Genomic DNA, 18,013 nt, shown 5'->3' on the forward strand with positions numbered 1-18,013 from the left:
GTGGATGTTGCCAAAGCGAACGGATAGCAAGCGCACTTCCCCCACGGCAAAGAGAAGAGAAACCATTCCTCAGAGGCTTGATTGATTCCTTATTCTGAAGTCTTGCTTGTCTGATCAATACTCATGCCGCTCTATATACTTTTGGGGTATCTCACAGGCTGGTGGGTGACTAAGTAGGGGCAGGAAAGCACCAGCTTCCCAGTCAGCTGGACCTAGAATCACAGAATGTCCCAAGTTGGAAGGGACCCACAAAGATCACAGTATCACACAGTATCACAGATTTCTAGGTTGGAAGAGACCTCAAGATCATCAAGTCCAACCTTCGACCTAACACTAAGTACTCCACTAAACCATATCGCTAAGCTCTACATCTAAATGTCTTTTAAAGACCTCCAGGGATGGTGACTCCACCACCTCCCTGGGCAGCCCATTCCAATGCTTAATAACCCTTTCGGTAAAGAAGTACTTCCTAACATCCAACCTAAAACTCCCATCGCAACTTTCGCCCATTCCCCCTCGTCCTGTCACCAGGCACGTAGGAGAACAGACCAACCCCCACCTCTTTACAGCCTCCTTTAAGGTAACTGTAGAGAGCGATAAGGTCGCCCCTGAGCCTCCTCTTCTCCAGGCTGAACAAGCCCAGCTCCCTCAGCCGCTCCTCGTAAGACTTGTTCTCCAGACCCCTCACCAGCTTGGTCGCCCTTCTCTGGACTCTCTCGAGCACGTCCATGTCCTTCCTGTAGCGAGGGGCCCAAAACTGAACACAGTACTGGAGGTGCAGCCTCACCAGAGCCGAGTACAGGGGCACAATCACTTCCCTAGACCTGCTGGCCACACTGCTTCTTATACAGGCCAGGATACTGTTGGCCTTCTTGGCCACCTGAGCACACTGCTGGCTCATATTCAGCCGACTATCAACCAGTACTCCCAGGTCCTTCTCTGCCAGGCAGCTTTCCAGCCACTCATCTCCCAGCCTGTAGCTCTGCTTGGGGTTGTTGCGCCCCAGGTGCAGGACCCGGCACTTGGCCTTGTTGAACTTCATACAGTTGACCTCAGCCCATCGCTCCAGCCTATCCAGATCCTCCTGCAGAGCCTTCCTGCCCTCGAGCAGATCGACACACGCACTTAGCTTGGTGTCATCTGCAAACTTACTGAGGGTGCACTGGACGCCCTCATCCAAATCATCGATAAAGATATTAAAAAGGGCCGGCCCCAGTACTGAGCCCTGGGGGACACCACTAGTGACCGGCCTCCAACCAGATTTGACTCCATTCACCACAACTCTCTGGGCCCGGCTATCCAGCCAGTTTCTAACCCAGCGAAGCGTACGCCAGTACGATCATCGAATCCAACTCCTGGCTCTGCACAGGACCACCTGAAAATCAGACCATATGTCTGAGAGCATTATCCAAATGCTGACTTGTTGCTCTCCCTGGTTTCTGCCACGGGAGCTCGGCCTGGTGTCCCTGCCGCCGCCACTGGCGGCACCCACAAGATGTCCGCCGGGAGGAGTGGGCCTGGCTCCACCTTGCCCAGCTGGGGCCTGCTCCCTCCCCATGGCAGCGGCAGGGTGCTGAGCGGCTCTGGATGGTGCTGGAACAAAAGGGGTGTCAATGAGAGGTGGGTCCGGCCAGAAGAGGTGTGTCTGAGAGGAAGGATGGAGATGGGAACTGACTGCCTGTAAGAGCGAGAGGCAGGGAGCAGTGTGCATATGGGAGAGAGGAGGGGAAACGAAGGGAGAGGGAGCTTGAGGTTAAGGGAGAAAAAGTGGAACAGAGTACAGGCAAGTGATATTAGTTACAATAAAAGACCAAATAGAAAACTCAGCAAGAGCTGGAGAGCATAAAATGAGGTGTGGCTGGGGAAAACGAAGATTAAAACCATGGAAATAGAGTAAGAAAGACTAGGGCTGCAGGAAGAGTGGAAGGTAATACATTAACCAGAGAAAGTGCACACTCATTTACTAGCATATATCAATGCTGTATTTATTTAGGTAACAGATACACATCAGGGTTGCTTAAAAGGATTGCATGGCTCTGGCCAGAGCACAGTGAGTGCTGGCTGTAATATGTGACAATAAATGATTATAGGTGGGAAGGGTAGAGTTACTAATTATTAAGATTTCCTGACCCTGCTCATTACAAGATGCTAGTTTGAGTTACTTACAGCTGAGAAACTGTGACGGGCTGTAATTTTCCATACCAGCTGTCTGCCTCAGGCTGACTCTTTGACAAACAGCATTTCAAGAAGACTGGGACAAGACTGGGAGCTCGCAGCAGATGGAAACAGGGACATGCAACAAAAGAGGAGCATAGAGGCATCACTTGTGTGCCTACGGACAAAATCCAGAAGACCAAAGCCCAGCTGGAGCACAGACTTGAGGCAGACTTTAAGGGTATCAAGAAGAAATCCTGCAGGTATGTTAGCTGATGAAAGAAAATCAGGATAAGTATGGGTCTGCTCACAGATCAGGGAGACAACTTAGCCATGCCTGACACAAAAAAGGCTGAGGTGCTCAAGTACTTGAAGAACAGTCACAGCAATGATGGACCCAAAAATCCCCTTTAGTAGTGCTGGCCCATATATCAAGGGGCAATGCCCAAAGGCTGTTCAGGAGGAACCTGAGGAACAAAGGGAGTACTGCAGCACAGGAAAGGTGTCAGAGAGGCTCTGGAGGTTTTTGGGACTGAGTTAGACAAAGCCATGGCTGACCTGACGTGGCTTTGGTGATAGCTCTGCTGTGCGTGGGAGGGCGGCCTTTGGTTCTGTGGAGCTGCTGGAAGTTGTTGCTGTGACTAGGCCAGAAAAAAGTCCAGTTACTTTCTGAAGTCACTTTTTGAAGTGACTTTTTGATATGAGAAGCTTTAGTATCTCTGTACTTCAGCTTTGAGAAGCGAAAGAGGTTGAATATTATTAGGTCATGGGTAGAGGACCTAAAGCACTGTCCATCAAAGCAGCCTTTACTCCTTAGCCCACAATGAGAACCCAAGATTTTCTCTTTTGCTGTTCCTCTGCGGTCAGGAGACACGTTCGAAAGCCTCGGGCAAAATGTCCCATCTTCCCTGGTGCCAGAGATGATGAAACAAACCAGGCTCAGCTCCTGGTCATGCTTCTGTTTTGAGTGGCAGCAGTCAACTGTGTGTCTGAACTCCGGGTGTGTTTGCACATATTTTTCCCCATTTGACACGTGAATGTTTCTGACATGCTCAGAGATCTGATAGGGATGACAGCCTTGAAAAGAACTGGAGGAAACAACTGATTCTTCCTTCAGAGCAGTATTAAATTTTGCTCCATACAGAAATATAAAGGGAAAAACAAAATATTGTATAACTGTTAAGTGAAACCCAGCTGCTCCACACAGTAAAGAAGGCAACAGTCCTTTGGAGGAAAAAAAAAAAGGGGGGGACATTACAAAGACCATATAGTAAAAGAGAGGACCTGCCAGAACTGATGTCTTTTTCTCCCCGGGATTTGCTCACCCATGCTGTGCTCAGTTCAGGCAGGTCTGAGCAGGAAGGATCTCTGCAGCAGCCTTTCAGGCCAGGGTCTCCTTTGCCCCTGACACCAGGCGAAGAGCATCTTGCTAGCAATGCAGCGGTACATTTGTAGCCCCCCCTTTTAATTTAGCAGGCAGTCGGTATGTGAGGAATGGCTGCAGGCAGACAGCCACTGTATCCGTGTATCTTTTATCTGCAGGGCAGCAATGTTAGTGATGCGGTTACAGGAATTCAGAGATGTGGTTTTGAATGCAGTGTGTGAGAGACACTGAGCCTAGCAGAACAAGCTCCAGACCCGGAGTCTAGCACAGAGTAGGGAATACAGACTTGCTGCCTCCAAGAGTACCATTCGTGCCCTCCCCACAGGAAGGAAAATCCTTACATGGCTTTAAAGTCAGGAACCAGGGCAGGAGAAAATGTGCAGTTCTTGCAGTGCAGGGTTATCAGCAGGGGACTCCCTGGGAATCTGTGCAGTTCAGCACATTTATATGTGACCTGGAAAAGGGGGTCAGCTACGAGCTGCCAAAATTTGCTGATGGCGTTAAATTGTTCGTATTAGTAAGGAGTAGGAAACCAGCTGTGAAGACATGCAGAAGTGGGTGCCAAAAGTTCAAGGGATACTGAAGTTGAAAGGAGGGGAACCACTGGTTACTAAAAAAAGATAAACTCTGATTTGGGACAAGCTGGAGTTGGAACAAGTGAAGAAGTGGGACTGTCTTAGGGAGAAGAATCATACGTGCTTGTCTTATTCCTGTTTTTTCGCTAGGCATTTGCTTATGGTGACTGCCAGGGAGGGGTTCCTGGGCCAGGTGGCTCTTGGTCTGATCCAGTTGGTCAGATCTTACCTCCTGGAGAGAGCAGTTCAAGGGGCAGGGCTGTAGGCCTCTTACAACTTGCCATCTCACTGTAGTGTATGAATTTCTCATGCAAAACGATGAACTGGGTAAAGAACTATGCTAAATATTTTTAAAATTATGTTTTGAATTGCTATTTTGAAATGTCTTAACTAGGTCTAAATGTTCCTGATCCTCTTAAAAGCACATCTGTGTCCAACACTCATTTCATGACAAAACAAGCTGCATGGCCCTCGTTCCAACGTTATGTAGGCAGCAAATGTGGTACTTTTACTGCAAATACTACTTGGTAAAACAACACTTTGTGCTCTGACCTTCATTAGACTGTGTTTTCCTATACTTTTCCTTGGGGGCTGGATGATGAGTGTTCACAGTCCTTGTGTTGTCTCCTTGTTTGAGAGTGAGAATGGGGAGGGCTAATAAAGGAGATTTTTCTTCGCCTGCTGTATCCTCTTGGTTTTTCTTCAGTATGGAGAAGAACCTGTTCCTAAGCCAAAGGAGGCCATTTTTGCTCCATGAAAAGAAACAACATGAGCCCTCCTACAAGCACTGTGAAGGGGAACTCAACAGCCCCTACTCTAGTGCATCTCACTCCAAAAACTGTCAGGTTTCCTGTTGGTTGAAGTAAGGTCAATTCAGCAAAAACTAAACTCAGAGTGAGGCTACAGCTCAGGATGATCTTAGAAGACAGTAAGAATCTTCATTAAGTTTTTGTGATGGACATACAGCTGATGCAAGGCAGTCAGAAATGGTCAGGTGTAATGAGAAGGTATTGGAAGAACAGGCTTAAATAGCTGTACTGGAAGGAGTACTTGGAGGTCATTTAATCCAACTGCCTGCTGAAAGCAGAGTGAATTTCAAAGTTAAGTCTGGTTGCTCAGGGCCTATTTGTGATTCATTGACTGCTTTGTGCAATTTGTCTTTCCAGGCTCAGCCCTGGCAAGTCCCAGTGCAATGATCTGTGGATCACTATGTCTTAGTCTTGGTTGTGAAGAAGTCATGAATGTTGCAAGGCTGGATATTTTTCTTGTATTCACTCACATTACCTGCTTTTCACTGGGGCTGGGATGTTGCCAATTCACTCAAGATGCTGGGATAAAGGGACAATTACGCTGCCTGTTGGAGTTGGGAGAGTCAATGACAAACACGTACTATGAGCTGACTATTTGCGACACTTGAGCCTGTTCTCTCTGAGAAGTGATTGAGTAAGACTGATCCCAATTGCGTTGTGCAAGGCCAGGGAAAGTTAACAGCCTTTCCTTACCATAAGAGCTGGTTGCTGCCCAGCCACTGGGTGGAACTAGGACTCTGACTGGATCTAGACTGAGTGCCCCGAGTGTTTTCTCTGTTTGCCTTGAAATTGTCATCCCTAATAGAAATAACCTTGGGCCTTGCAGTCTCCGTAGGTGAAACTCCTTAGAAGGCTGAAAAGGCCAGACTTTGCCCCATCTGGATCATTAGCAAGCTCCACTGCTGTTGTGGTGGTCCCTACTTCCAAAGGTAGGTTTGTTTTGTAAGCGAGGGAAGGTGTATGTGTGGGCAGGATTGAGTGGCTGTTCAAAGGCAGTGAACGCATGACTGTACCTTAAACACTTCTTTTGGCTGCTTTCTGCATGGTGTGTGGGACAGGATGAAGAAGCACGATGAAATCCAAGCACCTTTGTCATGATGTTTTTCTCCCCAGTCCCATAACGTGGCCTCCCCACTGAGCTCCTTCAGCCTGTGCTGGTGAGCGCTCTCGTGCTGTGACCCAGTCTCCATGCCGAGTGCACTCTTTGGTCCTTCCTCATTACACATGAAGAAGCGCTTGATCCTTACAGGCCAGGCTCTGTAACAGCATGGGAACACTAAAAACACTAGGTCTGACCTTCTCTGCCTCCTGGTGTCAGAATTTCAGAGACTGCCATATTTCATGACCTGGAAACCCTTTTCTGGGGAGTGAACATGAGACAGCTCGGGAGGCCTGAGGCTCTGGTCTTCTAATCCTGAGTGCTAGCAGGGTGCTGGGCTTGTACAGCCAGGTCATGGCTGTGGATCTTGTGTGGCTGAGGGTGGTGGCAGGACAGCGTCCAGCCTGCTGCTGGCAGCTCCGGGCTTCATTTTGCTGTGGTGGCTCAGCCAAGAGCTCACGGGCTGGCGTTAGTATCTGTAAGCTTGCCGCCACCTGCTCCTGGAATGAAAAATTAATATGCTTATGCTCTGACCAAATTATGCTGTACTCTTAATGCCTGAAGAAAATGTTGATAAGAGTGCTTTTGAGAAAGGCTTTTTAATATCCTTTGCAAATGACTAAAGGAATTCCAATTAGACCTTACATGTCATTTTCATTTCCCTTGCCATTGCTGTCTAATTCTAAAAAATGCTCCCATTTCTACTGCTTTCATGTATCATCTGCTCTTCTTATTTGTCCACCCGGCCATAATCCTGGTGGGTGACATGACAGCTACTTCCATGGCAAGAGCATTACAAATTCTAATAATATCTTCCACTGAAGTAGCACTTTTATCCTTGGTAGAGCTGTGCAAAATGAAGTTTGATATACATATTTTCACTACTTTGTGTGGTTTTGTAATCTCACATCTTGCAGCTTCTGGTTAGAATATTTCACTTAACTTGGAGAAAAAAACAAAAACACAACTTTTTTTTTTTCCTTTGTGCTTTTGATTCAAAAAAAAGTCTCTCTGGTATAAAAGTAGGATTTATCTAGTTTTTGGATGGAAAACAAGTCTATTCAGTGTTTAAAAATAATAAGGAAGTGTTCCTATGTGCTAAAATAGGCTTATTTTGCTTTGTGTAACAAAAAGTAAAACCCAAACTGACCCCTCTGAGTTTTAGCCAGTTGGCTTTGCATTTCATTACTGCTGTCCCATGCATCTTCACTCTGAAAAGGTCAAAAAACCATTTTTGTTCTGAAGCTTTTACATTAAATACTTGTTTCATCTGCCACTGAAAGAAACACGACAATTTTTTAATTTTTTTTTTTTGGAAGAAATGTGGCCAGTGCTCAACACGGTGCTGCAGCATTACAGGGTGCTTTATGGGATGCAGTGGCAGGAGCACAATGCCCAGGCGTAGTGTCAGGGAGGGCTTGTGTGGGCAGAATGCTAATGAGTCGGTGTGCAGTTTTCCCAAGATACGAAGGTTAACTTCTCTCAGCACTGAGGACAATGAACAAGGGATCTTCTGCTTCCTCTCCAAATATCTTGGCTTTCGAACAGCACAGATGCAGAGGGAAGGGTGCTGCTGAACCACTACCACCATTTTGGTTTTTGTTTTCTATTTTTTTCAGTACCTGTGATTTTTTTGTCCTTGCTAATGAAAAATATGCCCGTGAAATGAAGGACTGATGAAAAACTATCCGATGACTGCTTTGGATGGGGGCTTAGGGAAAAAATGATATTTCCTAGACTTCTGTAATTAGGTCTTTAGTCTATTCAGTGCCTGAGTATGTGTTGTTTGAATTGCAAAACTCCTATCGAGGCTATAGCTCATCTGTTGAAACTCTTTGCTGTTACGTTTGTTCTTGTACATACAGGGCCCACCCTTGGCCAGATTAGTGTTTAATTGATGTTGATTGGGAATAATTTCACAGAAGTCAGAAGACTGATGCTGCAATATAGTTCAAAGGAGGACTTAGTCCCATTGTGCATTGCTATATTAATTATAATATGCCTTCTCGGAAGCTGAGAATATAGTCTGAGTCAGTAAAATGTCCAGTGAGTCACTGCCTCATAGCCCCAGCAACTTTCCAGGGGTGGCTGTGCAATTTATATTTTACCCCCAGAGAATCTGTGAGCTCAGTCATATTCAAACCAAAAGCACTTGCATATTTAGTCCATATTTAAGTCCACTTTTATTAATCCATATTTAAGTATAGATTGCATTGTATTCTGTCGCATTACATCATTTGAAGGAAAACTTTTATTTTTAGCTGTCCTATATTTTGCAATGTATGGCTCTGTGTATCCCATAATGGGGCTATTCCACAAGGTAAAAGTACAAGCTTCTTTGTAAGGACACCCACAAAAGACACCAGTCAATAAAGTGCCACAAATGTAAAATGAGTGCTCCGTGAAATGCTGGGAGAAATCCCAGCAGGATCTTTCTGCAGTTCTCACTGGCCTTGGAGACAGACTGCAAGAAAAACCCACGTGGTAATGGAAAATGAAAGACACAGTATAGGAGGGTGTGTTACAATGCACTGTGGCACTAGACAATGTCCTTGATCGTGCAGAAGAGCATTTTTGTATGGAAAACCAATGCATTTTCAAATTTGTATTGTATTTGGAAGGAACATGCAGAAACTGTAGCTGCATGAAAAAGCAAGGCAAATTAGATTACATGTTCTTCAGCAAGAGTGTCTCCTTTTGATTCTTTTGTGTAGATGTTAAACACCTCTGAAAGCACAGAAGTTATCCTACAAAGCCCTCAGTCACTGTGTACCGGAAATTAGGGCTTTGAAGGACATTTAATTATGAGGTTAGAAATAATTATCTCTAATATTCTATTTGAGATGCTTCAGTTCATGCCTAAAACAACATACAATGTAAAAGAGACTACAAACCTCGTGGCAAAGAATTTGGGGCTAAAAAAAAAAGTGTAGCATATAACGCCCTTGATCACAAGGTTATAAAACCTGCTGGAAAGGAATAATGAAAACTCCAGTTTTAAAACTCAGAACATTCTAGGGTTCCCAAGGGTTTGGGGATATTTTTCACCATTTTTTTCACTGCTCAGAAAAGCTGATTTCTGCCAGGAGGTGTGTACTGGGGGTAGCCCAAAAAGAATGCACCAAGACCAGAGCCTTTGGCTGCTTTTTCACTCCTATTTCCATTTTCCCTGCTATCACAAGACATTTTTTTTTCTTAGCAGCTGGCTTTGCATCAAGTTGATCAAGATGAATCTCTCTGCTATGAAAAAAAAAAGAATCTTTAATTCTTATTCCTCCTTATTTTCCTCAGCGGAAGTAACATCTATTGTATGCTATAACTAGCTGTGCCAAAGCATGTCTCTGTTTCCAGCTTGGGATCCTTTCTCTGCTCTTTGAGGCCAAATCTGACATTTCTGAGGCCCTCAATTCAGTTGCCTAAACAACAGCCAGCTAATGCTGCTTGAGTGCCTGCGGGTTTCTAGCAGGTCTCGCAGCACTGGCAGAGGTGGCGTGGAGCCCAGCAGTGACCTGTATGCCACCGAAGGGCAGCTGGAGCAGGGTGGGTAAGCCTGGGTTACTTTAAAAGCAGTAGGTGAGCAGCTTGAGGGTGCAGCAAGCAGGGGAATTGATGCCGTTGAGGATTTGGTTTTGAATTTCTCAGGTTAGCATGGCCCCTCATCCTCAGCTGGGTGCTGCCTAGCTTAACACGGGCACAGTAAGGTATAGAGAGAGCACATTAATCAAAGGAGAGAAGCTAAATTTCAATAAGCTTTCAAACCCAAACAGACCTTAAGCTGAAGGTGCAGGAAGAAGGCCAGGAAGAGAGTGGCGGCTCCCCATGAGACTGCACGGCCTGCCCTGTGGGTGATCACCTCCTGGAGCAAGCAAGTGGATGACACCGGATGGGTGGGTGAACTGCGTCGTGACCTGACTGCCACGCAGAAAGGCAGGGGACCTCGCCCGAGGACTGTTCACCAGGGGTCCTAGGGGAAGCTGGTGGTTGTGGTCCCCACTGGAATCAAGAAATGGATGTTCTGGAGCCTGCCTTCAGGCTGGGAGGCAGGAGGCTGCTATCCCAGACCTCTGCGGTAATGCTGCCTGAAACACTGCCAGGGCCATAAGCAGGGCCTGGGAGGCAGGCAAAGAGCCAGTGCCCCAGTGCACAGGCACAGAGGTAGCGTTAAAGCATTTCGGGAAATTAGGAAGCTCCTGGGACAAGAGGGACCTGTACAGCCTGTATGGATGTACCACGGCTAAAACGAAGCCAAGCTGTGCACCTCTGAAAGGGCGAAAGGGAGAGGAAAAAAATGAAAACAGTTCAATTGAAATAAACAAGGAAAATGAGACTGCCTGTGGTCACCCTTGGGCAGCAGTGCTGAGCAACAGAGCTTGGGAACACATGCATGTGCCTTTACAGCAGTTCCTTGTGCCTAAAAAATAGGAAGGGCATGTGAGAATGCCTGGGTTCAAATGGCAGTCTTGAAGCCCAGGGACACAGTGGGAGGAGGATAATCAGTGGGATATGGTGTTGCCAGGCTACCAACCTTGCAGGGATGAGAAAACAGGACATATTGGCGGGGGAGTGCCACTGTGTTTGAAGGGTAATACTGAGTGTAACAGCATAAAAATGCTCCAAGAAAAAGGGGTGTGCTATGGAATACCAAGTAACAAGGCGTCGTGGTAGGATCATGCTGATGGTCCCCTTTGGGATGAGGACCAGTAATCACGACCTGACCATGAAATGTTACATGAGATGGGAGGAGATGCAGTTGTAAGACAGACAGCAAAGTGGGTAGTTGTAACCTCCGTCTATAGTTTGGATCGATGCTGTGTTAGGGCAAGGTGTAGAGGTAAACATTTTTCGCATTCTGTGTGGCTGCGTCCTGGAACAACCTGCAAGAGAAGGTGCTGATCTGTACTTGGTCCCAAGTGGTGCATGGGACCCACTTCAAGAGGTATTCCTGAGAGAGATGCTCTACAGCAGCTGTCTAAACATGATTAAATTTCAGGGACGATAAGCCAAATGAATCCAGAACATGAATATTCAATTTCAAGAAAGGCAACAGTAAAAATGTGGCTTTTTTTTTTTCTTTCAAAAAAAGAACAAAACCACCTTGAAAGCAGTAGTCTAGGAAGTGAGAAAATTGGAGGCTTCTCAAAAGTGCTGTATTAGAAGCTTAGGTAAATTTTTCAATGAAATTAAAAAAAAGAACATAAGTCTAGTAAAATGCCTTCATGGGTTAATAGAAGAGTCAAGGCTATCATAAGGAGAGGTTCAGTATTAAAAAATGGAAACATGGTTCAAATGAAGAGAGAATAATTTATGGCAGGTCAATAATAAACAGGCAATTAGGAGGACTAAAAAACTCTCCCCCAAAGAACTACTTAAGGAGAGCCTTACAAAGGATACTTGAGCTGCTAGTAAAGAGTACTTCAGCTGCACTGGAACTGGGAAGCCAGACACGGAGTTGGTGGGACCACTTGCTGGCCAAAGGTGAAAGGTGCTCTCAGTGCTTCTATGTGCTCAGTGCTCTGTACCTGAGAACCTCAGTGTATTTGTATTGGCCTTCTCTGCTGCTGAGGAGATTCCTACACCCAACATTTCCTTCACAGCAGGAAGGTCAGGAGACCCAAATCAGGTTAGACCAAGCAGGTAAGTTAGTAAGTCCCTGGGTCTAGATAGCATGCAGCATGGGCTTCTGAAGTAACTCCGCGGTGAAATTACTGAGCTTATGCCTGTGCAACTCATCGTTGCAAGTGGCCACAGGCAGCAGATTAGTGGATTACCACTGTAATTCCTACCTACAAGATTGGGCTAGAAAGGATGCAGGGGAGTACAGAGCAGTGAGTCTGATTTCCACCCCTGGCCAGACAGTGTAAGAAAGAGCAAGGTCAGTGAAAGCACGGATAAACACAGTTGGCTTGGAAAGTCTCCATCTCTGCAGTGAGATCCTGCCTTGCTTTTCTTCTCAGGTTTTATACATGCATCAAAGAACATGGACTGGGGGCTCTAGCTGGCGTATTGCAGCGTGGATGTTCCAGACTCGGCGTGCTGACCTAGGTGGACCATCGCTCTAATCTACTGGGGCATTTCTTTGGTCCCGGACACAAGATTTAAATCCTTGTGACTCTTCACAAGTAGAATGAAGTCGATGATTCAGTGCATGGTGTAAAGTGAAGAGCTGCTGTGGGTTGGTGATATGATGCTGCAGTCTGTCTTCTTTAGTGTCTACCTGCTCATAGAGCAGATAAGTGTTTGTTCTTGCTCTCCTCCTTTTTGTGCTTTCTAATGACAGTGTGCAGAGGAGAAACTAGATCTCTTTCTACAAATTTACAGCTCATTTCCCCAGACTGGCAAATCACCAAATATAATTTGCCTGTTGCTAACAGATCACAGAGATGTCCCAGCAAAAGTGAACTCACAGATTAGTCAGAGCAGGATGTGGTGTTAATGAGGGTTTAGTTACCCAGACACTTGTTGAAAATAAAAGATGACAGGTCACAGATGGTTCATCCAATTTTTAATGTGTGGGGGAAAGTTTTTATACAGAGGTGGCGAAAGCAACCGTGATGGAAAGTCCTTGCAGATTTATTTCTAACTAGGAGGGAGAAATGACAATTTCATTGTGGAGAGCAATTTATGTAATGGTGATCATGGAATGACACAGTTCACAGTCCTCTGGAAGACAGAACAGTCAGGGAGGGTCCTAGACAACTGGAAAATGACAAGCGTGATGATTAACAATTAAAAAAAAGGGGGGGGGGCGGAACAGGAGGAGAATTATTTGTAACCAGTAACTTCATTTAAAAAAAAATCTGAAACAGTTAAATGGTATTATTATAGGCACTCTTGAGGAAACAAGGAAGTCTGTAGCATCCATTATGAATCTGTCAAGAACAAAGTGTGCTAAGCCAATATAAAATCTTTTTACAAAATGGTAACACGTATTACAGGTAGGAAAGAATCAGCAGGAGTTGGCATTTGACATTATCTCAGATACTGTAATAAGTAAGCTAGGGAAAAATGGTCAAAATGAAATCGTTGTAGTGTAGGAGCAAAACTTATTGAATACCCGTTCTGTCAGGTGGTGTCAATGGTTTGTAGCCAAAGTGGAAGGACAGATCAAGCAGGGTTTTGGGTGGTATGTATTGGGATTTCTTCCTTTCAGGATCCAAAATGACCCTGGTAAATTGAAGAAATTGCTGGTAAACAAAAAGACGGAGCTCAATAGGAGCAGGTGCGAAGTACTGCCCTGAGGTAGTTAATAAGTGGGAGCAATCAGTGTTTGCCTGGAGGCAATCAGTCAGCGTGTGCAGAAGGTGATGCAGGTATGGGAAGGGAGGCCAGTGCCAAGGGAGCAGTCTCTAGGAAAGGTCTGGGGGTTACAAAGGAGCCCAGGCTGAACAGGAGCCAGCACCTCCATGGGGAGAAGACAAAGCTTGCAGTCAGTGCGGGGAAGAAAGGGACACACCAGGAACCAGCCAGCCACCTGCTGCTTTGTCTGAATTGGTCAGGCCTGGGCTAGGGCTTTGCAGCTCATTTTGGGCAGAAAGATTTAAGAAAAATGAGGAGCACCTGGGAGGATGAATGTGAAGAAATGGAGAATGATTCAGAGGGCTAGAAAACATCACCTGATGGGCTGGAAGAAAGAGGTTAGCCAGTCTACAGTAAGGGGATGGAGAAGGTAGCTCTCTTTTTATGTGAAATGGTTGTAAGGAAGAAGAGAACAAAATATTTCCATAGTCATGGTGGTGAGGGCCAGAGTTAGTGGGTTTGACTGTACTGACAGCGTGGGAGAGATGATTCAATTCAGACATTAGGATAATCTTTCTGAAATAAGGATAGTAAAGGGTTGGGATAGATTCCAGAGTGGCAATGTTGTCAAGGCTTCATCACTGGAAGTGTTTAGGATTTAGCTAATCTGTCCTGGAGAAAAAAAAGAGGTACAATCAATCCTTCTGTGGGACAAAATCATCCTGAAGTTCCATTTTCTTCCTGTACTGTGTTGTTCTGACTTAGTATTTTTAGATTCAGAACCTTTCCTGAACTGTTTTTCCTTCTTTTGTGCTTGCAATTGCCTTGAAGAATAGCTCATAAATAAATAGTTAAGGCACCAGAGTAACTTTCAGTATTGGTTTTCTAGGTGTCCCTTCTTGTTCTTAGGATTTTACCCTTTGTATATTTTGACCCTCATCTCTTCTACCTACCCTTGCACTCTGTTCTCCAGAGCCAATATGTTTATTGGCAGGGAATTTCTCAGTTCCTGTACTTGTGCAGTCCCATTACCTCTCCTCAAGCACTCTGCTGCCCTTAGAGCTGCCCTGGCTAAGCAGTGGAGCAAACCAACATGAACAGTCAGTGATGTTGGGCAGATCTTTGTTATCCATAACCAGGACTGTAGCTTAGCTGTTTATCCATCTAACTTTCCTTCTGCTCAGACATAAATGTGGCAAAGGCTTGTGCATCAGTTTATTCCCAAGGTGATATTTTTCCCTTGGCCAACTGTTATATGCCCACCCACTCTCGCCGTCCTTCTTGTCGGGAGAAGCTGGTCAACGTGTTCATCTCCTGCAGGTAAGTGCTGGGTTTTCCACAAGTCTTGCTGTTATGAGGCAGTATGGTGGAGTATCCGTAGCCTTTTCCATCACCATAACCTGGATTTTTTGTCTGGGAAAGTTGTCTCTAAGTCTCTCTATCCATTTGGTTCTGCTGGGGCTTATGAAAAAGGCTTTCAGCCGTGAGACACAGGTAACATGTTAAAGTTTCAGATGGACTATCAAAAAGCCATGGAAGGGTGTCTTGCCACTCAGACTTTGCCTTTCCTACTTAAAGGATGAAATGTGAGTGGGACTGATGCTTGTGAGTAGAAAGTGCAGCAGCTCCAGGGGAGGATGAGCAGACAGCTGGGCAGAGTGTAATCAGAAGTAATTTTTGATCTGCTAAAGGCCATGAAAAGTCTTGCCTTTGTCCTGAATGTAAATTCATGAGGAGGTTACCCTATCACCAGAAAATCCCTCCTCCGGGGCTGTTGTGGGCAGCATTCCCCATTAGGCTTGGAGTGGCTGGTCAGGTACACTGCTGTTGTTTTGGTGGAGCAGCTTTTTTGAAAGGTGTGCATGGGCTGGAAAGGGGTTTTATTCTCCACTTGGTACCTTTGTGGAGCAGTTACTACAGGAAGCAGGCCAAAACATTCAGCAGAGCAGCTCTGAATGGAGAAAGGGCTCTGATGTAGATATATGGTTGCATCTGCTTAGTCTTCACGCTGCAGTGGTAATGTTCATCAGGGAGCGTGAACTGGCTCAGCAGATGCTGTTGTCGTGGAGAGAGCATTAACACCGATGCCCTCTTATTTCTAGCTTAGATCAATGATTTCAGTAATAAAGGAGGAATCGGTGCTTACCTATTGATATTCTGCTGCGGAGAGAAGTATGAAAGACAGATGATAGAGCTTGGTGGGCAGTGACATTCATTTTCCCTAGTAAATGCAAATTAATTACATTCCTCACCCAAAGGCAAACTAAGAGATGAGGTGCCTGAGGGAAATTCTTGTCTCCTTGCACCCCAGGGTGCACAGAGAACAAGTTGCAAAGAACCTGAGCACCTGGGCTGCTGCTGGTGGGGGTGGGGAACCGTGGTGTGGGGCCAGGGTGGGGTGGACATGTTGATGGAGCTGGGGAGATGGGAGCAGGGAGGCCAGATTGCTGTGAGCTACTGTGGAAGGGGGTAGGGCTTTTCTGTGCTCTTCTGGCTGTTTCTGGCTCTGGGGGAGCATGGCAGTCAGAGTCAGCGGAGATTAAATCACTGCGTCCTAGGATCACCAAGGAGCATTTGAAGTGAGTTCTGAGGCTGAAATCCTTATACAGAGCGCAGCTGGCATCAAAATGTCCGTGTTTGGGGAAACAAGAATTATTTCTGTGTTGCTTAGTTCTCTGTGACAGGGATTTTGCTTGCTTAGGTCTTCAAAATAAACAATTCCCCTCGCTTTGAACAGCATCATTTTAGCATAACGTATTTCCCTCCGCATAACCCTATTGCTCAACGAGAGGCTCTTCTTTCACAGGTGATATTTTAAGTTTACTGTGCAAGAGGCATGTTAAGGCATTTTCCCCTATGATGTTCATGATTTAATAAGATTTAAATTGACTTGGTAAACCATTCTGTGGACTTTTCAGCACTGAAGCCTCCTATTTTATTTTTGTCTTGAGAGGGGAAATACCCCAGATCACTCATGCGTTATAACAAGACGTTCATTCAATGATTTCAGGCAAGCAAGTGCCCCTGTTCTGTGCTCTTGCTTTGATTAGCACCTACAACAATACTTCTGCGCATGAATGCGTTACGTCTTCCTCTAGCCCTTGAGAATCTAACGTTGCTCAGGCAGTGCTGTAAGAAAGCACTGGACCTTTTCTTTCAGTGTGTGCACTGAACTAGATGGCAGTGATTTACAGCATGCCTTAGAAAACTAAGAAGCCAAGGGACTCTGCGGATTGCATTCATAAAACTGCTGGACTGGCACTTCGTGGTGCTCCCTTCTGGGGAGCTTCCATTGCAGCTCCAGGCGTTACCCTTGCTGCTGCAGATGTCATCCTGTGTGATTTAACTGGATCTGCTCCTACGCCAGGCTGAAATCTGCCTGTTAGAAAGGAGACAGGCTTCAGAGTTCAGATCTGAATCCAGCCCCCTTCTCCCCTCAGAGCAGGGGCTGATGCAGGGAATGGGGGCACGCAGCAAAAAAAAGGCTCCATACAACAGGGGAGGGACCTGTGTGCTGTGTGGGCAGGTAGGAAGGAAGCAGAAACAGCAAACAGCCACTGGTCTTGTGTGGGGATTGATGCATATCCAGAACTCTCTCTTCATTGACCTTGAGAAGCACCGAAGGAGCCTTGAGGCTTTTTCTTCAGAGGAGATCGCATAGCTGAGTAAATGGGCAGTACTATTTCTGTGCATATTTCATTGCATCCAGACAGATGAACGGTGCAGCAGCTTCTACCAATTCAAACCACGAGAAATGATGCAAAGTTCATATCACCTTGTTGGTTGCCTTTAGCCTCTCCCTTTCAAGTCCCTGTATCTTACTTATTTCTCCTCTAAATGCTCTGCTGCACTTCCCAGCTGAGTTGTTGGCCAGTTCAGTGCATTTTTCATGATAACAAGAATAGTGTTTTAGACTAAAATATATGCTCTGTAACCATGTGAGCTATATATTGAGTTGATGACTGCTAAATAATTGAGGCTGCACTACCCTGCATAGTTAGTGTGAGTTATTCCAAATTCTGCACAGCCAACTGAATGCTGTGCTTCAGGCTGAACTTGGTGCAGAATGTGCGTGATAGACAATGGCATTATTAGAGCAATTAAATGCTAGTAATAGACTGGCAGCGTAACTATGGTTGCTGGTTGCTCTTAAAAAAAAAAAAAAGAAAAGAAAAGAAAAAAAGTGACTTATTTTGGATGGAAATGTCTGCCTAACAACACTTTCTAGCTTCTTGCAGATCTTGAAATCAGAGCTGCAAGGCAGGAAAGTGTGTTGGGCAGAGTGTTGCTCAGGCACCTTGCTTACAGGCTTCTGTTAGTGTTTTTTGCTTTGACATCTGGAGCAAGCATGGGCTGGAGCCACTGGAGCTCTGTGACAGCGGTGCTGTGGTGCTCTGGCAGGGCACTCGGAGATGCTCTCTCATCTTGCTTGTTTGGCTGGTAAACTTTTGGTGTCTTTTTGTGAATTGATTTGTATCAGATACTGTGTGTGAGCACGAGGCTTGAGTGTGAAGGAAGTGAGACTTGCATGAAGCATCCAGAGATGTGCTCTCTGTGGGTTCTTGCAGAATACACCTGTTCAAAAGTGAGTGTGAGGCTGTTTCCTGGGCCCATGATCCACATGGGGATCCCCTGGCTCCTATATTCAGCTGCATCCTTCTTAAATCCTCTGCCTCCTCCTGCACCATCCTCTTCCTTGCTAGCTTTAAGGACCTGAGACAGATCAGTTTCTGGCAGGAATAACCAGGTTCTGCTG

The 18,013-nt window shown here is 45.7% G+C and overlaps 1 protein-coding gene across 5 annotated transcripts in view; it reads left to right on the forward strand.

Moving 5' to 3' along the window:
- The first annotated feature begins 2,102 nt into the window (after positions 1-2,102).
- The window catches only part of IYD (iodotyrosine deiodinase), a 64,462-nt gene continuing 48,551 nt past the window's right edge, over positions 2,103-18,013 (forward strand). Inside the window, exons 1-2 of one of the 5 annotated variants that reach the window (XM_080588024.1) lie at positions 12,767-13,331; positions 14,442-14,577. In XM_080588024.1, the coding sequence (XP_080444150.1) occupies positions 14,448-14,577 (130 nt within the window). In that variant the 5' untranslated portion in view covers positions 12,767-13,331; positions 14,442-14,447. The other 4 variants (XM_080588023.1, XM_080588021.1, XM_080588022.1 and 1 more) reach the window with 4 other exon arrangements.

This window comes from Anser brachyrhynchus (genome assembly GCF_964034855.1).
Source record: "Anser brachyrhynchus genome assembly, chromosome: 3".
NCBI lineage: Eukaryota > Metazoa > Chordata > Aves > Anseriformes > Anatidae > Anser > Anser brachyrhynchus.